Source organism: Plectropomus leopardus, chromosome 12, assembly GCF_026936395.1.
Source record: "Plectropomus leopardus strain MGB_pleo_1.0 chromosome 12, ASM2693639v1, whole genome shotgun sequence".
Lineage (NCBI taxonomy): Eukaryota > Metazoa > Chordata > Actinopteri > Perciformes > Serranidae > Plectropomus > Plectropomus leopardus.
Window position 1 is genome coordinate 20,410,108 of NC_142187.1, and position 26,604 is coordinate 20,436,711.

At 41.7% G+C, this 26,604-nt stretch overlaps 1 protein-coding gene across 5 annotated transcripts in view; it reads left to right on the forward strand.

Moving 5' to 3' along the window:
- Nucleotides 1-26,175, forward strand: part of nyap2b (neuronal tyrosine-phosphorylated phosphoinositide-3-kinase adaptor 2b) — a 32,005-nt gene extending 5,830 nt beyond the window's left edge. The window contains exons 3-9 of one of the 5 annotated variants that reach the window (XM_088085423.1): nt 264-1,228; nt 3,620-3,821; nt 9,234-9,550; nt 13,993-15,069; nt 19,981-21,222; nt 21,315-21,418; nt 22,466-26,175. In XM_088085423.1, the coding sequence (XP_087941549.1) occupies nt 3,643-3,821; nt 9,234-9,550; nt 13,993-15,069; nt 19,981-21,222; nt 21,315-21,418; nt 22,466-22,753 (3,207 nt within the window). In that variant the 5' untranslated portion in view covers nt 264-1,228; nt 3,620-3,642 and the 3' untranslated portion in view covers nt 22,754-26,175. Of the gene's footprint in view, nt 1-263; nt 1,229-3,619; nt 3,822-9,233; nt 9,551-13,992; nt 15,070-19,980; nt 21,223-21,314; nt 21,419-22,465 lie in introns of those variants that run through there. The other 4 variants (XM_042497941.2, XM_042497940.2, XM_088085424.1 and 1 more) reach the window with 4 other exon arrangements.
- Nucleotides 26,176-26,604: the final 429 nt, after the last annotated feature.

Below are 26,604 nucleotides of genomic sequence, written 5' to 3' on the forward strand. Positions count from 1 at the left end.
CACTTGAGAGCAACATGGTGTATTCAATGCAAGTGTTTTTGTGTCGTGGTCTTGTTTACGAGCTGTAGGAGAGGGGGAGGGAGGTGTCGGGGGGGCACAGCGGTTGCTGGGGGAAGAGGAGGTTGTGTCTAATGAGGTCACACCCTGGCAACCCTGTGACTCCTCCCACTCACCCCCTCACTCCCCCTTCTTTCCACTTGGCTCCCTCTGAGTGTGCCCACCCACTCAACCCCCACCCTCCTACCCTCTTCACCCACTGACAGAGAGAGCTCTCCTTGGTGCTGAAAGCAGAAAAACACATCCAGGCTCCAGTTACAGTGCAGCTGCAAAGGGAAGGCAGGCAAGACACACGAGACAAAAACAAAGAACTGGAGAAAGAGACTAGAGTATGAGTGTTTATGAAGATGAACTGAAAAGCATACAACAAGAGAAGTGTCGCAAAGAAAGGAAGGAGAGAGAGGGAGAGAGGATGACGCTGTAGCGGAAGGTGGCTCCAGTAGGCAGTGGGCGTGTTCTTGTTGTTGTGATCTATAGTTGGGAAGCCCGGTGTCATCTGCTTAAGCACAGACCGACTGTACAGACCTGTGCGGAGGAGCAGGGCAGAGGGAGCCGGCAGGGAATGTCATACCTGGAACCACACGCCACTCTGCTTTACCTCAACCCTCAGGGCACTGTGGATTCTTTTCACCTGTGCGACACTCTCAGACATTTTCATTCGGACATATTTTAAGAAAAACTGGGAAAGAAGAAAGACTGTGAGTGCCTGGTCTGCAACTGCAAGGGGAGTTTTATGTGAGTGTGTTTGAGAGTGTGTATTTGTGTCATGCTTGCGGTTGCGGGTGCGGTCTGTTGCCACGCTGCATCTTCCCTCTTCTGTCTCTAGCAATGTGCAGATGTGTGGAGCAGTGAAGCTGGCACCTGGCTAGGAGTTTGGCACCATCTGGACTGGAGGGGTCGCATCTCCCTTTTCTGCCCAGGGGGAGGGAGCGTTGGGCTGGGCACCCAATGGCCCAGCTCCCCTCTAGCACCAGCGTCATCCTGGGTCACAGGGACTCCTTCTAACAAGTCAATCAGTTGGACCGTACCATGGATGGAAGTCTATGTGGATTTAAGTGGAATAGTGCATGGGTGCTCCAGCATAGGTCAGAGTTCACTAGCGTGCACTGGACTCATCAGGGGAAGACAGAAGACACGTTGGTCCACAAACCAGCAGGGACACAGCCCCATTGTAAGTATGCATCAGAGTAATTGCTTTTACACAGAAATGACACATAAAGCCACAAAGATATGTCAGCAGATGCTCGCGCTACACACTTCATAATGTATGCACATCCACATAGAAAGCTTGTGTGTGTGCCAGGGATTACAGGTTAACCTTCAATCAGTCCACTGTACTGCACTGCTGTGTGTGTGTGAGCACGAGCGCCCACGCATGTTGTCACCAGACTACTGGCCTTGCAATCTTTTTGACATTGTGTCTCTAGAATATCCATGCTGCCCTTCTCCCGTGACATGGTTGCCTGGAAACAGAAACGTTGTGCCACTTTCATTTACTTTTAATGCAAAGTACACCTCTGTGCTCCAACTGTTGCAGCCCATGTCAACTGGGGTAAAGGGAGACAGATGAGATAAAGAAAAAAATACAAAATGCACAAAGTGAGGAGGAACAAGTGAAAACAGAGGGGAAAATAAAGCTTTGTGGAGAAAAATGGGTTGCTCAATTGACAGGTTTTTCTAGAGATTAGCAGACAAGAATAGCATTTTACATTGATGAGTTATGAGAGGACAATCCAATGTGAAAGGCTTGGTTGGTAAAAACAGTGTGATAAACAAGCTGATTCCAGTGCAGAGTGCTGCTGCAGGCTTACAGGGATTAGGCAGGCAGGCTTAATTCAGCTCAAACACTGTTTGAACTGTGCCTTCCTATTGCTGCACCCTTAACACATCAAACTGGCGCACCTCGTTTTCTCTTCAGATTTATTTCCTTTGTGCATCTCCACATCGCTGGCTGTGCCTGTGCATCAGCAATAAGACCTGATGATCAGGGGGAAAAATCTCTACACCACTTGACACCACAATCCTGTGCCCTAGTTTGAACTCTGCTCCAAGATGGTGATTCCATCTGTCCTGTTAGCTCCTATTAGTCCTCTACTCGTGCTGGTACACACCTATGCTAAGGAGAATGCATTGTAGGGAGTGGAAGATAAACCCACTGACCTAGGCACCATGCTGGATCTATTGATAGACAGACACAAGTTAGAGGGATGCTGTGGATGGCCAGACAATGGCCAGTCTCTCAGTTGGCCCTGCAATCTCCATCTGGCCAGCCCCCTCAACCCCCCACTCGTTGCCCTTGCCTCCTTACACACAAACATACATACAGTTATTACAAGCCCCCTCCCCCCCTCCCCACGCACACTCACACACTCAGTGCTTCTCTCACACGTAAACAAGCATGAGTCTTAGGCTGATCTGAAAACATTGACCTACATAAAACCATGCACTGTCTTCTTCCCTTCCACTACTGGCCTCTCAAAATTCACATCCGGCTGTTGCACATTGCATATACTATGTTGCATGCAGTTGCACAGGTTTTCAAGCAAATGCATGCACGCTGAATCACGTCACTGGCTGCTCCGTGCTGCGTATGGATCTTAAGTGGCTGCCAACAAAGCTGTTTTAAAATTATCCACATTTAAAAGGAATGAATCATAGTTGCACCAATTTGGACATTTCATCAAAGAGGTTTTTCCTCACAGAAACATCCACATTCTCTTTTATGACAGCACTGCTGTCAGAAATAGTGTTTTTATGCCATCAAAAGACAACAAGGAACAGCTTAAGAGGAGACTAATTTTAGATCTTAGACATAAGATTGATGACGATGTCCGCATATGCAGAACCATGCATCACAGTGGAGTAAGAGTGGTTCATTTAATCTGTGTGGTTGCTCCCAAGAGTACTATATTTTCACATCTGAGCCCAGCACATATTGCAACTGCAGAAGATGAAAGCCCTTTTTCAGTTTCATTCAGACAGTCACTCGGTTAAAGCTTATAATTTCAGCCAGAAAATGTGCAAACACAACTGAGAAAATGAACAGCCGCTACTGATCCGCAGCCAATGAGAAAACTGAAACTGAAGGTTATGAGTAAAACTGGAGGTAGATAGTGATTTTCTCGACTGCTTGCATATTAACACTTGCATGTGAGCTTTTGTGTATGTGTATGTGCATGCACAATGAATGATGGGAAAAGATGGTGCAACCCCCAAGGGAAAACATTTTCTCTTGTGGACACATGATGCAAGTCTTTGAATCTTTCATTGGCCCTGAACTCCACACAGCAACAGTCAGGAGCATTGAAAACAATAGCAACATCACACAAACTCAATTGTGGGACATTATTATGGTGCTGATGCAATCTTGCTTCATCGGTTTTCACTTCACCAAGGCTGACCTTGAAAAATGAAGGTTGAAAGAATTATTACTGGCAGAACAGCATGCTTGTTTTGCATTCAGACCTTACTCGTATATGATATCCTTGTAGTCCTAGTAGTATTTGTTGTAAGTCTGTCTCTTCAAGGCAAACTGTTATCATTATCTACATGTCTTTATCAGAATGCTGTGGAAACACTTGAAGAATGATGAGCTCCAAAGAGGAAGAAACTCTCCGTTTTTTCCAGTATGTTGAGGAGAATGGGCTGAGAGCTTACAACGGCCTGGTAGCTCAGAACTTGGACCACGCCAGGAATGAGAGAAATAGGACATTCCTGCAGGAGAAAAACGACAAGAAGAGAAAACAGGAGGAAGCCATAAGGAGGTAGGAAGAAAACAAACAAATAGAGTGCTTTACAAAACAAAATATCTGCTACAGCTCACACGTGGGAATCTGCAAGTATGTTACTAGGTTCACTTTAGGAAGAGGTTGTAAGGAATTGGGACAAGTGGCCAGAGGGTCCCCGAGGCAATGGCAGGTTGCTATATTTTGGGGGTTGCTAGTGTGGACTGGTGCACCCCATGATCTATAGAGGATAATTAATTTTTCACTTTTAGACTTATTTGGGACTTGTCCTTGGATTGAGGTCGTCACTGCTCCATTTCTGAGAGGAAAGAATTAGGAAGCACTGGGGTGGGCTGTGACAGAAAGTGTGTTAGGATGTGAGGACGGGAATGTGACACATTAAGAGACTTCTGGTTATATTGTTGTCATTGAAGTACACCTAGCTATCCTGTTTGCTGTGAGAATTGTTCCAGCTGTGCAGAAAGTTGTAGTATTGTCAAGAAATTGTTGCAACACCCCTTAGAATTTAAGAAAATTAGACACATGTGCCGCTGTTTCACATGTTGTGATGAGCAAGCAGTTACAGCTGTGCCGCCGTACACACCAACACCGCTGTGTGGCATCCCGAAACTTGAGCGAATAAGAAGCACGCGCTCGCAACGTGACTAGCATGTGGATACGGCGTGCTTGTGTTATGGGGTAGAATAGGGAGCACTAAGTCACAGAGTCATTGGCATGTTATTGGGACATTGCAGAAGGGTTTGGATTGCATTTCTGCGAAGACACGGACATCTGTGTTGCTTAGTTACCCCAAAGAAAAGTATAAAATGACACCAAGAATCACTCTGATGACTAATTTATGCATTTTGTTTATTAATTTTTTCAGTGGTTAATGATTTGAGCTTTGATCTGAGAGCAATGAACTTAAGTCATAAATGTGCCTCGGTAGTTGATTCTGTGCTCTGATTCTCAGTAGTAGGACTGATGACACATCTGAAAAAGGTAAAATTTTTGCAACTAAAGAAAAAATGTATTTTTTTTAAAAAAATTGCAACCATGCTGTCTTTTTCAAAGTAAGGTAAACAGAGCTCATAAGTAGAAGTACACTTTAGTGTGTTGTTTTTAAAAAGGACTTCATTCAATTGCATGGTTTTTTTTCTGAGAACTAATATAAAGTAGATGAACACTTGTTTTCAACATTATGATCAAACAATTAATCTAATCATGATCAGTTTGCAGTGGAAAGGCTTGTGAAAATATTCTAAAAATCATCTCTGTTGAGTCAGTTTGTCTGACAGTGTACAAAGTATTTTAGCAGCTGATGGGAGTTTCATCTGTGCATCAGATGATTACATTGATGTGGTTTTAAAGGCTGTGCGTTCATATGTGACCAGATGTGGTTCTTCTTAACTGATTAATGCAGGAACACTTTGAACCCCGTCGCATTTTTGTCAAAGGTTACTGAGATTAAAATAAAAGCTGTCACAGTAGTTGTTCCAATGCATTTTACAGTATATGTAACATATATCACTTGCATGATCAAAGCTGATTTAGAGTTTAACTTTATACCTCTGGCATCAGAGACAGCTAAGATAGAGTTCCAAAAAACATTATTTTGGACTGTCTTTCATCACTTGCCGGCATAATGTCTGTGCTTTCCTCGTTATTAGTCTAATGCTGGCCTGTAAAGTAACTTGCTGAATGGGACAGCAGGGCGACGCCTGAGGAAAGTGGCATCTACTGTCCTGCTATCCTTCCACTGTCTCTCAGCTGTTGCCAAAGCTAAAATATTAATACACAGTCACTGGAGGAAGAGTCTAAAAAATAACTGGATTTTTCATGAGGCCTATAAGTAGGTCAATGAGACGACCCATTTTTACAGTAACTGACTGAGAGTGTGAGGATTCATTGTGTGCACGCTTGCATGTGCGTGTGTGCAAGCACGTGCTTGTGACATGTGCATGCATGGGCATGAACATCAGGAAAATAGAATGAATTAGTGTGTGAGGAAGGTAGAAAAGCAAAAAATGGACCCTGCGATTGTGTGAGGGTGAGAGAACTTGTTAGAGCAAATGTGCGTAAGAGTGAGGGGTGAAAAAAGAAAAAAACAAAACGTTAGAGATTAAGTGTGAGCTCAGTTGCAGGAGATGTGTTCTGCCTGGTGACAGCTGGAGCAGCCATAGGCCAATCAGAGCAGCACGTTAGGTTTGAGTAAGGCGGGTCTTCCTGCTTGCTGCTGTCTCACTCAGGGTTTCTTTTATTGTATTTCATCAGAAGTTATTCACACAGTCACACACATACACACAGACGCCCACACATTTACTTAAGCATGCAATAGTATTTATAAACACACACACACAAACCACGCACTCACATTTACTTATATTTACATGTGCATGCAAATTCCTAACGACTGTTTTCTCTTTATTTACCCTTTGAGCGCACAATCACGGATTTACATCTTTTTTTCTCTCTCTTTTTTCCCCCTGTAGATCTTACTTAGGGACTGCACTTTATTTATTAGAGTAGGGGGCTGACTTGAGTGCAACTTCTGTTTTTGTGTTGTTTTTTAATATCATGACCTTCCTTCCTACCTTGAGCCTGGGGTAACCTTGACCTTCTCTTCTGGCTTTGATAAATTATGAGAAATTGTGTTACAGAAAGAAAAAAAAAATGATATCTACAGTATATCTAGATAGATAGATAGATAGATAGATAGATAGATAGATAGATAGATAGATAGATAGAGATATGTCTGTGTGTTTTTTTTAATATTAGCACTTTTTTCAAGTAATTTTCTTATGTGTTTTTTTTCTTACTTATCTTTCTTTTTCTTTGTTTGTACTTATTTTCAAATAATTTCCTTTTAACATTTTATCAACTCTTGCTAATGTTGGGCCATTTCTTAAGTTGCTCATTGCCTCTTTCCCATGTTTTTGAAAGAAATCAAGCAAATTGGCTCAGGTTTCAAAGCGTTTAAGACAACACACTTGCAGCTTTGGGGTTCTGAGGGTATTTAATATAAATACAAAAAACAGCCATTTAAAGGTTAATGTTCCTCCCCTAAGCCAAACAAATTTAACTCACTCCCCAGTGCTTAAAAATTATCGTAGGTGCCTCCCCCATTTTCCCTTATCATAAAACGAACAGTCCCTCACTGTTTTGTTTTTCTGTGATGCTGTTTTTCCTGTCGCATGGTGTCACAGTGAGAGAGCCAGAGCTGCCCGACAACAAGTCAACTGGTCCAAGTGCACCTGTGGTCTGTCCTCTAGCCAATCACTGGGCAAATATCCTATAAATACTCCAGTCACCAACACTCCTGTCACACTCACCCACCCACCAACACACACAATGCATGTATATGACTGTGCATGTTCACAGTCACAGCAGATGCTCTCCCAAAACATAGAGGAGGGAGAGACTGTTGACACCTGTGGCTGAATGCTGTGAATGATTTTTCACTTTTTTCAGAGGCTTTTTAGCCCAAACACAAATGCAGAAGGTTTTTTAATCAGAACATGCACTGAACATGTGTTTGATGTGTTTACTTTTTCTCTACTTCCTTTCTTTCAAATAGCAGCAAGTGGCTCTACAGGTTGCAGCAGGCACTTCTCTTTTGTTTCCCCACTGTCATCTTTAAACAAAGTGTGATGTGGTTATAATGTTCACATGATGTGCACGTGCACTATATTATTAAAGTGCGGTCGCAGCTGGTTCCGTGTCTGGTTTCTATGGGTACTCTGTTGCTAGGCAAAGTTAAGCCCCTGACCAATGAACCCACCCCACCAAGCACCTTCTGTTCAGCAGCTGGCCGGGAGGGAGTCCGAGTCAGCAAAGTCACACACGGAGGGGTCACACACATGCATACAAACACACCCGCATGCGTGCACACACTCAAACAAGAAGCCACACATGCAAATTCATCGTGCCATTTGTTTAGACATTTAAATGACTTTGTTGTGACTCTCTGATATGAGAAAAAAAATAGATGCACCACCTGCAGAGATCAAGTGTGAATATATTGCATACTTATCATGTCTTTTGTACGAACCATTTTCCCTGAACAAAGTCACATCTTGAGCTCATTTACTCTGCAGTACACACACACACACATTCACGCACACACTCACACAGCCCTCCTTCCCCCATTACCACACAACACTCAGACATCATTAACGCTCCATTCAGGCCAATCATCCATTTATAGGGATTGATTGTGTACAGGCGGAGGGACTTACATAGTGTCATTATGTGTGCGGTTGTGTGAGCAGTAATGGTCACATCGAGGGTTAAACTCAAATCAATGCTTTGCCCTGACAGAGACCCTGTTTTCAGTGGCACTAACATGCCTGTTGTTGTTAACTTGGCGCTCTCATCATTTGAGCTATGATGACTCTGTATGTCAGGGCCTGCTGTGTGTTGCTGTCTCCTGACAAGAGCAGCTTCCAGGGGATGATGTAGCAACTTTGGTCAAGACTTTTGTCTCTTTCATATCTATCCCATAATCTGATAGTAAGACTGTTTTCTTCTGCAATGTAAACTCACAAGATGATCTTACTTTTACAAATCTAGGAAACTGATTGCCTTAATAAAGGTAAGTAAATATAACTATTATTTTAAATTTAAGATTATTTCATATGTAATTGTTGAGCTTACTTAAATGTTAGTTGTGTTTATTTAATTTTGTGAAGTTTTTGCAACTTGAAAATGACCAGTGAATGAACTTGTTCATTTGCAATTGATAGCAACTTGAGTTTATAAGTAGACCAAGTTAGTCGGACTTAACTGAACAGTTTTACGTATTTTGCAAGTTGGCTGAAGCTTGATTGACTACTGATATTTGTATAAAAATGGCATGACATGGAGTCCTGTTGAAATCTTAACAAAAATCAAAGAGAAAGATATAGTCTTATTTTTTTATTATTATTATTTTATAAGACTTTAAAAGTAGATTTGTTTCGATTGTATAATTTCTTTTGTTTTCACAAACTTGGTCTTGTTTCAAGATGCGGAGAATGTCATTTTTTTAAAACTAAAATAATCCTGCAGTTCATAATTCTTTGTTGTACTTACTTTATTTATCCATCACAATCAGTTTCCTAAATACTACTGAGTAAACACAACTGTTAAGTCAGACTTAAGTGGTTTGATGAGGTTGTTATCATTTAGACAAAACAAGTTAATTTCACTATTTTTAAAGCTAACTTCACAAAGTGAAGTAAATATCGCTAATTTTTAAGTAAACTTAATAAATAGATATGAAGTAAAAACATAAACATAGTTTTACTGACTCACCTTATTCAAGGCAATCGGTTTTCTAGATTTTTTAGATCAACTTGTGAAATTTTGCAGTGTGCATGATGTTTTTATTATTCATATATTTATGTTCCTTTGATCCTTTTTCTGTCCTCACTAAACTCTCTCGCTCACTCCCTTGCTTTCTTGTTTTAGGACAGGTGAGGACATTGCAACTGAAGGCAAGCACTTACGCATGGGCTCCATCACCATGCCGGACCCCCAAGAACGCATGCCTATGCCCCACCCGCATGCCCTCGCCTGTGGGCAGGGCTTCTCCGTACGCTCCCAGTCCCTCCACTCTGTTGGTGGTGGGAACAGTGGGGGTGGTGGAGAGGAAGAGGTGGGAAGCCCGACCTCTAGGAAGCAGCCCCCACCCAAGCCCAGGAGGGACCCTGCCACTAAGCTGAGCATGTCGTCTGAGGCGGTGGACCACAGTCCCACGTCCACCTGCCGCGGGGAGAGATGTGACGGTGAGTGGTGGTGGCACTTCACACCAAACTGCTGCGCTATATATAGCTGCTCTCTGCAGTGCCCTCCTCAACTGTTTTTCCTACAATGACATGACATCTAGCTATTCACTGCATACTTCACTCTAAGTACCATTGTGGCAAATCGATGTGGAAAAAAAAGAGAGCTATAAGTGATATGGAATTAAACCATAGTTAACACATTTGGGGTGCACTAGACAACAATAAAAATGTGATAACCTGTAGTTCAATAAATGTGAAAGACCAGACCAGATTTGTACTCCAACACACCAGTCTGGACTCATTTATGGTGGTGGAGGGGGTAGAAAAGTTGTCTGCACTTTAAAGCACAGGCTAGCGCAACTGTAGATGCCAAAATCTATAGGAAAAGGTGGGAAAATTGTGGAAAAGTTGTAACTTTATTTGCCTTTCCATCATGGTCTTTTGCTTTCCTTTACTGCCAGATTAATAAATATTCAGCTTGTTCACAGATAAATCAGATAGTATAAGATTCAGAATTGTGTACTAACTTGTTGAGCCAGGAGTGAAAGTATCATAATGTAATGTCATAATGTAATGCATATGCATGCATGGTGCATTTTTTGTGCCTTTTAAAACCTCTGGGCTCTGTAAAATCATCCTACATCAAAAAAATATATAAATTTGGTCATTTTGGCTTATCTTTTCTTGTGCAAGATGTCATTAGATGGTTAACCTATATATCCACTGTCTCTCTCACTCAGTAGTATTCCCAAGCTTTGAATACTGTCCTAGTTTCTATTACTGAAAGTAATGTCCTGATATCATTAATGTAGTAACACGATGCTGTGTGTTGAAGCTCCAGTAACTCACTCTAAAAGACATTGCCGGCTATGGAAGGATATTGGTCACATAGTAAATTCCTAAAGGTGTTCTCAGAGCGCATAAAGAAGGCAGAAGTGTCTTGACAGTTCTATAACTTAATTTTAAACCTGCTTACTTATATATTTCTGCAAGGCAAATTACTAATAAAAACCAAACAATTTCCCCTAATTTAAATCTGGCAAGGCCAAAATTTAGAGACGCCTTGATCAAAATCCAGCAGGAGTACCCTGCAGCAATTTTAGTCAGTTTTCTGAAACAAAATAAACAAACACAATATGCCTGTTTGGCCACAGATGAGAAGAGGGCATAATTATTGCGCATCAACTCAGTATAAGAAAAGCTTTAATGAACAGGACCGGAATTAATTGAGCAAATGTAATGTTTCACTCAACAAGCCACAGATACAATCACTGCTGCAGCAAAGCACACAGCCAAACAGTCTCATTAGAAACAGCGCAAGTGTTGAGCACAAAGAAAAACAAGCACTGCTAAATTAAACTATTATTTAGAGTGTAATAATAGTCTTTTAGGCAGGTCTCTGTGAGAGCAAAAAGATTTAGAGGTTGCAGGAAGCTTTGACTTCATTTCAGTTTGGATGCTTCGCAGCCAACGTGATGTTTAGGGAGTCGCCCAGCCTGGCTCAGATTGGTGGGGATCTCTCTATGTGCACACAGATCTTCCTGGGCACCACGGCAACCATCCCACAGAAACAAGACCCCCTGCAGCCCAGCCAATCGCAGAATCACTGAGCAGCGTGAGCCAATGGGGCTCCAGAGATGCTGAAGTCTGAGGCTTCGTAGCCAATCAGAGCAAGAGTGTGGGGGTGTCCCTGGCTGAAGGGAGGGTTGCGTGCTCTGTAGCTGGCGCTGTAGCGGGAAGGGGAGGAGCTTGTCAGAGTAGAATTCATTCAGGAGGAGCGATTGACCTAGATTCGTTTTTTTTTTTCCCCAGGAGGAGAGGGAGGGGGAGGGGGTTTGCGGGTAAACACATCCGCTGCAGGGGGAGGGGGAGAAGAGGGAGCTCAGAGAGGAGAAGAGAAGGGACAGGGGAGTAAAAGATGTTCGGAGGGACGGATTCATCATCAGTGCTGAAACAGATCTCAAGATCCACCGTGCAAACCTGTTAGTGCAATAATGCATTTGGTGATTTTTCAAAACAGGTATAGATACACCACTCAGTGCATGTTACTGTACGCAGAATGCGAGTATGGTACTCTAATTAAACACATACCAGGAACACATGTGGGTTGAGCCAATATATATGCATACTTTATTAAACTAGAACTAAGAGGTTTCATCTTCAATTCAAATTAGCATCATAAACATCAACCTGGATTTTTTCAAGTTTTGTCTCCCCTACTTGCCTTCATTCATGGCTTTCTATCTAGTTATGTTGCCGATGTAAATAAAAGGCTGTCTATACACTAAGTATCTATACCAGTCTAGTTTCCTGCAACATGTTCTGCAAAGCTATACATAAAGAGGCGACAGAAAAAAACACACCCTACACAACTAGACTCCCATTTACCAGAAAGATTGACTTCATAGTTTGTGTGGTATAAAATGTGTACATGCCTGTCCTAATTTTCCTTTCTGGATGTGTAGGCATGTGCAGTGTGTGTATGCGTGCATGTAGGGATGGTGGTGAGTCATACAGTTACTGGAAGTATGCGTGTCCTGGGCCATCTGGCATCTGAATTATTAAAGGTGTAAAATCTGCAGTTTTTAGATTTCAGACATGGTCCGGCTCTTAACTACACTTATCCCCCCCCCTGTCCATCAGAGAAAGGGACACTCCTATCCAAACATCCCAGTGTCTGACCTAGAAATACTCTGTGAGCAACTCAATAGTAAAGAGCGCTGACTGCTGTGAGTAAACGAGCATTAGGACCGCACTGTACGGTAGTATCTGGTTGACGTGAGCGCTGTACCGTAGCCTCACTGCACCACATCTAAAGAGATTCACACTGCAATGCTACGTCACCACTATCAGAAAGAAGTTCCACAGTATGTGTGACCCAGATACTATACTCACATACTGCTCCACTGCTGTATATGTGACCTAGAAACATGCACATGCCTCAACTATTCCCACATATCTAACTCAAGATATTGCTCTCAGCTATGCACGTTGACCTACATCTGACCCACAAAACTGCACTGGGCTTCATATTAATGATAATGATTCACTTAAAGGTTCAGTGTGTAGAGTTTAGCAGAAATCGAATATAATTTAGTGAGTATGTTTTCTATATTGTATAGTTACCTGAAAATAAAAACTGTCATTGTTTCGTTACCTTAGTATGAGCCCTTTTTATCTATATAGCGAGCCAATCCTTGCTATGTTGCAACACCATTTTTCTATAGTAGCCCAGAATGGACAAACCAAACACTGGCTTTAGATTGTGCCATTCCTGTCAGTAGACAGCCCTTACATGATGAGCAAAAACAGCACTGGAAAAACATAGATTTTTTTACGTGAAACTGCTTTATGCAGTCAGTGTTGTGTATGTGATGTGTGGTGGTATCGCTTTGTGTCCCCTATCTAAATTCAGAGGTTTTTGAGGGTTCATGAACGCAGCGCAGGTGGAGTTTCCCTTTTTTTCCTCAGTAGTCCCAGTTTCCCAGGTTGGATATTTAAACTGTTGATCTGTTTAAAGGTGATCAGGTCAATGGATCAGAGAAGCAGCTGCAGTGGGTGAAGACTAGCAAAAGACCCAGCAGAATAGAATAGAATAGAATAGAATAAAATAAATAGCCTTTATTGTATTTAGATAGTGTATAAAAAAATTAAAACCGGTACATCAATAGGTGCATTACATCCAGACAACCTCACAGTAAAAACACATACATACATTAATGTATTACGGTGCAAATAGCATACATTAAAGTGCAAATAGCATAATAGATGAAAATAATAAAAAAATAATAATTTTGCGCATATGTAAAAATGCATTTAGGTCAGTGCAGCAAAACAAAAAAAAACAACAGAAAAAAGGAACAAAAGAGAGAGCCGTTATGTCCGTCACTACCGCCATCTTGGACACAAAACAGTTGAGTTTCACCATTATTGTGCCTGCTGCTGCGTCTCTGCCCTGATTAAGCTCTACACTCCAACAGTATGGTGCCATAAATAATCGAACGGTATATATATTTCACTAGCGCTCCTAATGAATGGTCCAAATCCAAAAATAGAAAATTTGTTTGTGACAGCAGATTTTTTAGTTGTGGCAGGCTGCAACAAATAAATTAATGTGTGGGAAACCCTAATTCAGTGTGTGCTTTTACTGGTTTAAATCTATGGTTGTGTTGGTTTTGGGGAAAAAGAGACCTTTGAGGATAATTTGGCTCCTGGTAAAAACCTCTTGAATGTCTCTATCACATGGGAGACCTTTCTGCTGGTTGCAATCTGCAGCTAGATGCTTTTAAATCCTTCACACTGCTCCTTTAGTAATAAATGATTCGGACAAAGGTTTTTTTTTTTTTTGTCAAATTAAGTATAGTGTTGTGTTACCAGGTTGTACTTGTGACTTTTTTCCAGTGAATTTGTATTAAGATTGTTTCTCTCTCTCTATCCTTTAGCAGCTCAAGGATGTAGTGAGGACTGCAGGAGGGTGCCGCCACCCAAACCTAAGAGGAACCCCAACACACAACTGAGTGTTTCCTTCGATGAATCCTACATCAAGAGCCATGGAGGCAGCGGAGTTTGCCCCTCCAGACCCCTCCACCACGTCACCTCCCCCTGCGAACGCAACCCCTCACCTCCACAGAGCGACGATAGCCCCACAGACGACTGTGAAGACGAACCTGTCTACATAGAGATGGGCGGGATTGACGTTGGAGCACGAGAACCCCTGAAGAGCGAGGACGAGGAGCCAGGAGAGTCTGTGTACGAGGAGATGAAGTACCCAGCTCTGGATGATATGGAGTACCGTACTGACCCTGTGGGATGTCGCTCTGCATGCCCCACCCCGGCACCCTATGACCCTGAACCTCTTAGCCGTTGCTCCACACCTCGAAACATTCCACTCTGTGACATTCCTGCACCCTTTCCCAATTTGCTCACTCATAGGCCTCCGCTGCTGGTGTTCCCTCCAGCGCCGGCCCAGTGCTCGCCGAACTCAGACGAGTCTCCCCTCACCCCTCTAGATGTAACCAAGTTGCCCATGCTGGAGAACCAGTCCTACAGCAAATCTCCAACATCCTCCACCGAGCCACCCTCCTCCGCACACATCCGCAGGGAGCTCACTGCCACTCCGACCCTCACCGTCTCTGGCCGCTCCTCTGCACCTCCTCTACCCTGCACCCTCTACAAATCCTCTTCCTCAACCTCTTATCAGCGTAGCCACTCTGCTTGCCCATCGCCAGTCAGCATGGGCCGCTGTCTCACGCCTCTCAGCCTCATGCGTACACCTCCCTTTGACACTCCAATGCCGTTCCCGGGGGGTCTGCCTAGGAGCGCTTCTGCTACCCCTCACGGCAAAGGCTCGCCACCTCAAGACGGAGTGGGTCGACACCATGGCTCTATGCAGAATGTGTCAACGGGGCGTTCACGGACACCCACCAGCCCACTGGACGAACTAACCAATCTGTTCACAACTGGCAGGAACATGCTGAAGAAAAACGCCAGTGGCAGGAAGTCTAAAGAGCCTGGAGAGAGTGAGTCATTTCACACATTTGTTTCCTCATTTTAAACATAGTGAAGCAAAGGGCACAAACACATGTGCTCATATTTATCAATGTCTCTTTCATTTATGAAGAGTGTGGACGGCTTCTAACTGCCTGTCCTTTCATAAATCTTATCCTGTACATATGTTTTCTAATTTTGTAGAAAGACTGGTTGAGTTATTAGAGTCAATGAGAAAGCAGATGGAAGTCAGAATAACGAAACAAATGGGAGAGCAGGAGTAACATCCTAGAGTGTCTATGGATGACAAGGACAGCGTCAAAATACTGCGTCTAAATACTCTGGCTGCAGTAAACTAGAGCAAACACAAATAAGTAGCCTTCAGTTCCCTAATCAGCAATACTGTAATTTATCTGTGTTTTGAGTTCACAAGTTTAACCCTCCTAAATTAGGAGGCTACAGCACTTTTACAGTACCATGCGTTGGGTTTGTGGCACTCTCTGCAACCCTCCATTTGTTTAATCTAGGCCCAGCGAGCCAAGTCTGATACAGATCGTATGATTTAATCTGAGGGGATTAGAGACTAAAGCGGACAGCAGGGCCCTCAAACCTGCTCATGGCATTAGGCCATCAGGCAGCATTACTTTTAAATATGTAAACATCATGTTTAAATACACATAGCCATGCCACACTCAAGACTCCAAAATTAACTCAGCTGTGAAGCAAATACGTAGCTGCATCTCATCCATATGTGTCCATATGTTTTTACAAATTTCACAGGTATTGAAACTCCAGAGGGATAATTAACCTTGTGTCTAACCCTTGCCTCCTCTCTTTACCCCGGCTGGCTTGGGACAACTTGTGATGTCTAAGTTGTATCATAAAGAGCGACAAAAAACAAACGACAAAACAAAAAACAACAAACATACAGAAATAAGTAAGAAGAGAAAATAAATAAATACAGAAGAATAAGAGACTATTTTATCCAGGTAATAATAGTAATAGGACTATCAGTAATAAGCATACTGATGGTACTCATATACTGTATATATGTATACACATACAGTTGCTTATAATTATATAGGTTCAAAAGTTACTTAAAAGTGAAAAATGTAGAATCTGGGGCAGGATTACCACGTACAGCTCTCACCTATGACGGCACAAGCATGAGACAGCATTATGAGCACTAACGGCTATATGAGTACAGTGCAGAGCTGCAGTAATAAGCTAGCCAGGAGGATATGAATGGAGGAAATCACATGCACTAAAATGCGCGCTTACCTGGCCTGGCTATCAAAACAGACAACAGAGAAGCTCAAGTTACTACACACACAGAGGTAGCGGGACTTCATTCTCTGCCATTTTGCCTATATGTATCTTTTAATTGCAAATAGTTTTTTTAACTTCTATATTAAAGGTAAACTTCACTCACAAAATGACCATTTGTATATCAACTAGTCATGCTGTATGACCTTGAAATTGTGAAGAAAACTGTTTTTCTCCACTGAAAAGGGCAAACATATTGATTGACTGAAGACCACTTTTAACAACACCAAAATTTTATCAAAAAAAACTTTTTACAAATTCTCACACAACACATGCAGTATAATTAAGTCTAATTTATCTAGTCCTGTTCTCAATATTTTCCAAAATACATGCATTTTTGCTAACACCTGCTATTCTAAAACTGAACTGAAAGTAAAACGTATCTATGCACTCTTTAAAGCCAGACTTCAATACTGACACTTGGATTATACTGCAGGAGATATATGGGATTTGTAAATGGATGTCTTGATATTGGCCATTTTCCATGGAGGCATGCAGGAAAAACAAAGTTTTCTTAATGAATTCAAGGACATGCAACATGACTAATTAATTTACATATGGTTATGTTTTGTTTGAAGTATTTCATTAATGTTTTGAATGTCATATATAGAAACTTTCAAGCTTACCAAAAAGGTAAAACCTCTAAATCACTGGCAGCAGCATTATTTGTCAGTTACAAATTAGTGTTCTCGTTCTCATGCATAATGCAATTGTTAGTTTGTTATTTGTTTATTTTAAATCTACTGTAAATTAAGAAAAGGTTGGTGACTGCAAGCATTACACTACACTAAATAAGCAAAAGTGTGTTTTATAACTGCATGAAGGATAGTGTAGGTCATGTAGAGGCATGTCATGCATTATTTGAAAAGGATCAATAATAAATTTATACAGAGCATCTGATGATTTAGAGTGAGAGCTGGCATAAAATTTAACCCTATAATTGCCATATAACTCTTTAGTGCTGAGCTGTGCAATGTGAAAGAATTTCAAATTTGCACAAAATCCTTCATCAAATGCTCCAAAATGGAAATGTATTCCAGCACATTTTGTACATAAAAAAATCATAAAAGAACTACAAAGAGTCCACACATCCATCCTTACTCAACGCTCTTAGCAACTACAACATAGCAACAGCAGAAGGAGTAGAAATCCCTGTTTCTTATTTGCAGATTCCCTCCCCATGGGTAACGCAGCCAATCACAGCTCAGGGCATGCCAGTCTACAACACAGCAATGAGCTCCTGATGGGGATAGCTGTGGCTCTGAACTCAAATCTGCACCTGATCAGGGATTTCAGATTCTCTTTTCTGTCCAATCAGCACATACTCTACCCATGATTGAGCCAATCAGCTAGCTCAGGCAGCTGTGCAGATGGGGATAGTGGGAGTTGAGTCGATGTATGATTTCTTGCTATTTTGACTTCTCTTCCAGTCAGTGTATACATGTGACAATTGGTGCACATTTGCTGTCTTGAATATTTCTCTCAGATTACTGGCTTACATTAAGAGATAGTGGCATTGTCAAGGGTTGCATTTGGATGCCAGGGATGTCTTATCAATTAGCCCTTTGACAGCATTTTTTTTCTCTGGCCCATATGGTTTGTAAACAGTTTGCATATGCTTTTTATATATACAGGATATGCTGTCCTGACAGGCCTTTAATTATTATTCTTTTATCCCCACACCTGTGCACAAGCACCACATGCAGCTTAAGGACTGACAGGTTGTGTACGCTGCTACGTGATAAGCTACAAGCACACACAGTGTAATGAGCACACAAACCTAACACAATGAATGGAGGTTGATTTTTTTTTCTCTCTCTCTATCTCCCTTTCTGAGGCAGCAACAGCTAGTCTGACCCACTTACCAACTGGTTAATCGCTACCCTCCCTCTCATACACACACACGTACACTAAAAAGCCATGTATGACACATAACATGATGGGCATGATAAGGGATGCCTATGCATTGTACTGTATGTTAAAGCCCATATAGAACGTGTATAGAAGCACAACCTACAAGGAAATCAATCATGCACGTTTATTTTTATTTGTGCAATGATGATCTTTGATGTCTTTACGGAGCCTTGACTCAGTGACATACATACTGTGAACAATTTCTGTGCACACTGGCTGGAATATTGCATGCATGCTAAAGCAGAGCGCACAGTGTAGTTGTGCATGAAGAAATAGGAAAGTTAAACACAGAAACATTTCATGGCAGTAGTTAATATTTTAGAATATGTCGTATATTGGTTACCATGGTTATTTTGTGGAACTGTCATGTATTACTTTGGAGATTTTAGGGTGAAAGAAAAATACAGTGAAAATATGCAATATCTACTAAAGATGTGTAATTTGAATTGATTGAACTGAAAAAAAGCATAACAGATAATGATGGTGTGTATAATTATACATCATGATGAGCACAATTCTTATGCCTGTTAGCCCACTTATTGACTCATCTCTCTCCAGTTGTTTGCTGCAGCTGCCTCAGTGAGTAGTGAGTGACACCTAGAGGGTATATGATGGTAGTGCAGAAACTTGAGGCAGAAAAACACTATTCTTTCTGTATTTTTTCCTCTTAAAAAAGTAATTTACAGTTTGCAGTGCCTTAGTGTTTTTCTTATTTTTATGCATTACAACCTGTGGTTTGAATATTTCTATTTGGATGTTTCTGTTTTGGACCTACACAAAATAGTCAGAACTGGTGAAGTAAAATGAAAAAACAAATATGTAAAAAAATTCTTAAGGAGAAAAAAAATGAAATTGGGTGCAGGAATATGCATGCCACGTTTGCTATGAAGCCCATAAGACTTAGTGCTACCGCTTGTCCGGAGAACCTACATAATTAGTTAAATAAGTACCACCTGTGTGCAGGCTAAGTGTCACAGTCTGTGGGGCACACAGCTCAAAGGGGTCCTATGGACAGATACTCCAGTCTCTGCTGTGGAGTTTTCCAGCTACTTCAGATTTATCTTTAGTCTCTTGGTTGTCTCTCTGATTAATGCACTTCTGGCCTGGTCTGTGAGTTTTTGTAGGCAGCCCTCTCGTGGCAGATTTGCTGTGGTGCCATATTTTTTCTATTTTGTGATAATAGATTTAATGGTGCTCAGCATGGTGTCAAGGTTTCAGATGTTTTTTAATAAGCCAACCCTGATCTGTGCGTCTCCAAAACTTTGTGTCCAATCTGTTTGGGAAGCTCCTTTGTCATCATGATGCTTCTTGCTTAGTGGTGCTGCAGCCCCAGGGGCCTTTCAGGACAGGTGTCTATATACTGAGATCATGTGACACCTAGAAAGCATTCAGGTGGACATAATGTAACTAATTATGTGACCTTGAAGTCTTATTTAGGGGATTCAAAGCAAACAGACACATGCCACTTTTCAATCTATTAGTATTTTTCTTTAACTTTTTAAGACAAAAAAAATAAAATTACAGGTTATTCAACAAAAAAGGATTAACTCCAAGTGGGGTGATTGCATTTGTTAGGCACTCTATATTTAAATAAGTTATTTTGAATGTTTTCAATGCAAGATCAACTGCAGCAGAATAAGCTTGTATGTTACGGTCATTTCAGTTTTTGAATACTGATTTTTTTCCCCCTTGTTCTTTTACAGCTGAGTCTAAAAGCAAGTCTCACAGCGAGTCTAAGCGTGAGGGCAAGGAGCGCCACAGTCACAGTCACAGCAAGGAGTCCAAGCGAGACTCCAAGGATCGCCACAGCAAAGAGTCTTCTCACCGGAGAGATAGAGACAAAGACAGGGACAGAGACAAGGACAAAGATAAAGAAAGAGGGAGCAGCAATGCAGAGCCAGTGTCCCACAGGCGCAACAGTAAAGACCGTACTTATAGTGGTACAGACGCACCACCTGTTCGCAGGGATAGCAGGGACCAGGGCTGCAGCAGTGTTGAGCCCATCACGTTGATAAGAAGAGACTCCAAGGACAGGGGGCTTAGCAATGGTGACCTTATGTTGAGGAGAGACAGCAAAGATCGAGGCGGGGGACATGGAATGGAGTCTTTGTTGAGACAGGACAGCAAAGACAGAGATAGACTGCTAGATCAGCCGCCTGAGCTGTTACCGAGACAAGACAGCAAGGAAAGGGCAAGAAACGGTGTAGACTGTAGACTTGAAAGCAGAGAGAGACTGCTGGATCAACCACCAGAACTCTTACCACGACAGGACAGCAAAGAGAGAGCCAGGAACGGTGTAGACTCAAAGCATGAAAGCAGAGACAGGCCGCCTGAGCTTCTCCCCCGACAAGAGAGCAAAGACAGAGCCAGAACCGGAGCAGATTATAGGCATGATAGCAAAGACCACCGTCCAGATTTGTTACCCCAACAAGAAAGCAAAGTGGAACATAGACATGAAGGTAGAATAGACCAGCCACCTGAGATCCTACCCCGACAAGAAACATCCAGAAGCAGCAACAGCAAGGACAGGGTTGGCTACAGCTCTGAATCCAAGCATGAGGGGAGAGATCGGAGCTGCCACAACGGGGGAGATCTCCCTCCACCTCCTCTGCCCAGGCAGGACAGTAAAGACCTGAACAGAACTGGTCTGGAAGCGAGACGGGACAGCAAAGACAGAAGTCTGAACGGCTCAGAGCAGCATCATTATGATGTCAAGAGCAACAAGAGCCCTTCTGCGATGGAGTATAGGTGTGATAGTAAAGAACGAGGTTATAGATCAGATGGCACGCCCAGACGAGACAACAGAGCAAATTATAGCACGGATCAATCAAAAGCACAAGAGAGGAACGGAGGCACAGTGTCAGGGCAGCATTCATCCACAACGACACCTACTCATCATGGGAGATCATCTGGTAGCCCACCAACGACCATGGGAACAGGAAATGGTGAGGGTTAAAATCTCAAATTTGTAAGGGAATTTTGAATTGATCATTCTTATTACATATAACCAAACATGCGATTTTCCCTCACTCTGTAGATCTGAAAGCAGCAGCTAAGTACAGCCGCTCACCTTCTATGCCTGCTAACCCCTCCCCAATGGGAACTCCACAAAGGAAAGCAGCAGAGACTCATCACAGTCAGGTATGCAGATTTTCTTTTTTTTTTTTTTTTTACTTATAATTGAAGCTTGTTTTTAGGCCCTGAAAACTTATTTCCTAAATTATTTTCTTAGAGGAGAGAGTTGTTGAGTCCTATGGTACATAAACACACAAGTTAAAACAGTTCTCAAATTTCCCCCAAGACACTTCTTTGATTCTTTTTGTCCCTCTGTGGTCTTCTTACTGGTTTGAATTGGGCTGGACAGATTTAGAAATTAATTCTCATGTCGTTTCCTTACGTGCACCAATCAGGATTAAACAACATTTAAAACAGAATCTGAGTTTATTTGTTTTGGCTATTGTCAATCACATCTGTTATAACTACATCCACACAACCTTGATGATGCAGCTCTGGAGTGTTAAACTCTCAATAAATAATACCTATCGTTTTTAGTTTACTTTGATTGTTTCTTATTTAGTAATAAATAATTATTTGATTTTACAGAGAAATACTTAAAGGAATACTTCACTCGAACATGGAATATGTAAAGGAATTTTTGTATGTTTTTTTTGGGGGGGGGGGGCATCAGCTCATGATGGATTTCGTTTTTTGGTCATCTGCTCTAGGCACACTACTTGGTGATAATGTTGTTGATTTCTCCCTGATTTGCACCCTGTTCCTGCTGGAACATGTCCGATTGTGGCAATCTTGGTTTAGAAGCTTTTATTGGTGATTTTTCACATTATAAAGTGCCTGTATACTCTGTTACAGCCATTCCATGGCTGCAATGACAATGCATAGACACTGAAATATGGAAGACCCAAAGACACTGACCATTTGAGAGCAGACTGGGCTTTGTTGAGAGGAGGGGTTTAAAGAGACAGGCGTGAAATCAAAGGCATTCCAGTACAGACAGTATGAGTATAATAAAGTGGTTTTTGAACATTAAAGCATATAAACATGTTATTTTAAAAACTTGAAATACATGTATCAACGGGAAAATGAGCGAAATATGTCATTTTAGAATGTATAACTACTTCGCAGTCAGGTTGATGTGGCTTCACTTTATTCGTTGACTCTGCCCCTCAGATGCCCCAGATGCCATGGATCTGTGGAGACACCACCATGCTAGAACAGATCGAGAGGAAACGCACCCTCTGCATGGAGATCCGATCCAGACAGCATCCTCACCTGCAGAGGTCTCTGGAGAGACCTCCGCCTCCGGACAGGAGCGAGGACAGACACCAGGAGCGGAGTCAGTGCAAGCAAGAGAGTGCATCTGTCCTCCCAAGCTGGGGGAAAAGCAGCGGGGCCAAAAAGATCCGTCCTCCCCCTTACCCTACACAGAAAACCGTATTCTGGGACACGGCCATCTGACAATAACGACACACTCACACCTCCCTGCCACACAACCCTAAATTACCCGCTCCCTCTTTCCTCTGGGTTGTGCTGATTCTCCCCCTGCAACATCAGGGGCGTCAGGACAGCCAATAAGAGCACCGGGGGGGATGATACTCGCTGATGTCAAAGGACAATGGTGGTTACCATAGCAATATTTCTGCTCGTTCAGGTTGTCATGTTTTCTTATCATCACTGGTGATATTTGATATTTTTCTATTTCCTGTGACTGGATTCTTGTAATATACTTAGTAGAATAGATATTTGATGAATAGATATTTTCTAAATGAGATGGGGATTAAAAAGCATCTTAAATTATGTATAGTAGATGTAGATGCAATCTAATGTTTGTTTTTATGTTATTTTTCTTTTGGTTATTTTACATTTGAAAGCATAATCTATCAATACTTGTACTGTAGTAGCATAATTTTCTTATGCCCAACTCTTTTTTTTGTGCTCAAAAGCACTAAAATGAATGGACTATTCAATTCTGTCTATATATACTTTACATTTTCACTGTTGTATTGTAAGTTGAGGAGTTAACGTCAACGTGCTTTAGATTCCAGCGCCCTCCATGCCTGGTCCAGTACAGTATGTTCTAGAATGTACGACAGTCGCTCCTAGAACAGAAACAGGAAACTTTGTGTGCTTCAGTTTGTATATTACAGTAAGAAGCTGTGTAGTCACTACGTCAAAGCCTTTTGAAGCGGTTGAATCGTTTTATAGGAAAACCTGTTGGCTGGCATGTTGTAGCAGACGGAGAACGTGTGAATCGCTGTATTCTAAGATACACTATGAGGGTGGGTTGGGGAGGTAGTAAATTAGAACATAACATTATTAACAATATAATTTCCAAGACCAGCCAAAGCCTGTCAAAGCGAGATATGGGTGTGGTTGCACTTTGGACCGTTGGATATTTGAAATGGGATTGGTGGCAATAGCTGGCGAGCACTAGCACCCTTACTTTGCCAGCCATGCACACTGCAAGCACCACGACACAGTGTAAATACTTAATGCCAACGACCAGCCCGTACAATCAACGCCTGAGCTTTTAGAACATTTCTTAATTTTACTGCAGATTATAATAGCCATATGCACTTGCTTAAGAAATAACTTTCAAGATTATGCTTATATATATATTTTTGAAAATGTTAAAGGTTGCTGTGTGCCATGTAAGTTTTTAATTCATTGGCGGGGACATAAAGCCTCAGGAGGCTGGCTGTGTGTGACATGCAGCAGGCTGTTCTCATGCACTGTTCGTACATTTTCCTATGAAAAGTAATGCACCAAAATTCATACATATCCTTTGTTATCATGAGTCAGTAATTTGTGTGTTGTTGCATTCAAATGGGATCCTGTTTTTGTGTTCTCGAGAAGTGACCATATAAACGCCCCCCTGCTGTGGTATTCACACCCTCGTAAGTGGAGATTTTCTGAGGGCTCCGAGTTCATGTCTTTTGTGTACATGACTTCCCATGTCGTAAACACAGATTCATGAGATCCATTTGAATGCAGCACATAACTCACAAATTTGGAAATGCTGCAATCATGTAATCAATGCACTGCTGTCAGTAAACAACAAACGGTCCCTTAAGGGCTCATTTATATTCCCTTAGTGTACGATAATACATCTGTTTCAGACATTAACATCACTGCCCTCATACTTCCTTGTGTCCTCTATGACAGCAAAATTACAGTCAATAGATGGCACCAGAGGGCAGACTCTAGAAAAATTTGTTCAACACCAAGAAGTCAGTGAAAGGATTAATCATAATGTACCTTTAACAGAGGCAAAGTTACAGGCAGCAGTGGTCTAGGAGGCTATTAAATACATCAAAACATTTCAACAGAGAATTGTTTTCACTGTGGGTTTGTTTGTAAATCCATCCTGATGCTTTTAACTGAAATGAGAGCCCGGAGCTTTCTATTTTAGTTAAGTAAATCACACATTTACTCCACTTGGTGCTGCTCCGTCTCCTCAGACAGAGCGTTCAGAGTACGCTCTGCTGCTCAGAGAGTATGTGGTACTGAACAATCAACTGGCATATTCCACCGGCGCTCCGAATTTACAAATGGTGCACTTTGTGGAAGAGTGCACTCTGGCACTTGCATTTTCAAATGCATTCCTATGTTATCAATTTGTTCCGTTCAGCCATTTTTTAAATGTCCTTGTCATCTTGTGTCACTTGAACTATGCTACACTGCCCCCACAATCTCCAGTAATATCGAATGATTCATATCTGTAAGTTTTAAGAAAACATGCACAAATGTAAAACGGAACAAACACAAAGTGCAGACAGAAGGCTCCACCCACGGCCGTATATGTATCTAACGTTGAGCACAAATGAGCCTTTAAGAATGCAGGTTGGGGTGATGAATGGTCACAAAACACAGGACTTTCCCCCTGGAGAACGGTGTTCAGAAATGTGTGAATTTTGAACCACCATGTTTCTTGTCCTAAACTAAACCTATGTAACTTTACATGAAGTTCCTAACATCATTCATGAGGTGCTAATTCTTAGGCCACCATATGAACCACTGAGTGTGCATTTTCATAGGATATCATACGAACCGTTGTATGAGGATACGTTGCACGCAGTCATCTATGATCGGTTGTCTCTGACAATATTCCCAATACAATTGGCTGGCAACCATTTTAAATATCGTTTAAGGACCTAAAACATGGCAACAGCTCTACCCAGTCAAACAGACAGGGGTTGCACAACGGCCTACAAATCTGTGAGGCTTTGTAAAGAAAAAAGAAAGAAATCTGCACTACCCATCATATTACATCACATTTAATCAGGCTGATTACATACATGTCCCTCTCCCCCTGCTCTCTCCCTCTACCTCAACCTCCTACTTACATCATCTAAATTGGTTCTCTTTAGCACATTAAAATGCAATATCGACATTGCCAAAATAGTGTGGGTTTGACAAATGAGCTAGCCCTCAGAGTGCAAGTGCAGTACCCCCTCACTGGTGAGAATCAATGCTACAGAGGTCCCTCTGTGTTGTACCAGTATGTGTGTGTGAGGGAGAGAGCTGTGTGTGTGTGTGTGTGTGTGTATGTGTGTGCCAAGCTACACTGTATGCAAGTTGAATCTTTAAAAATGATTGTTTTATGACATTCACTTTGCCCTATCCATGATGTTGGTGGGTGGAGGTTTGAAATGTAATAACGATGATGTACAATCTTTTTGTGTGTATAAACGTGCACTGTGAAAAGGTAGAGAGAGCACCGCACTGTCAGAGTCCTCTGTCTTATTGCACTGAGTGTTCTCTTTGTTTGCGTAATAAAAAAAGAAAAGGAAAAAACATGTTTGAGGAAAAAAGTACTGTATTCTGATTGTCACTTGGGTTCTGTTGAGAGAAATAAATATGAACTTGAAACCCGCTATGGAAAACTGTGTCCTGTTGAAATTATTCATTTTCTCCCATCTTGGGATTTTTGCACGGAGGTTGTTGTTTTCCAGCTGTAGAAGCCAATGAACTCTGAATGACTCAGTAAAACTTTTTAAACATTTTAATTGAGGAGCGCAATTTAGATGAAGGAAGGAAAGGTCTTCAGAATATTTATCCTAAAAATAGACTGTATAATGAAGATAGACAACAAAACAGTTCCCCAAAAGAGAAGCCAAAACATCTCTATCACCCTCTCTGGTGGCAGTATAGGTCATAAAGTCCACCCCCTCTATGTTAACTGAAGGGACATGCGCTAAACTAAAAGTACACATCAAATACATTCTTCTCAAAGCTAATTTTCTGTCATTTTAGGTAGTTCTTATCATGTTGATATACGTTTTCATTTTCCTGGTAAGTTAACTATC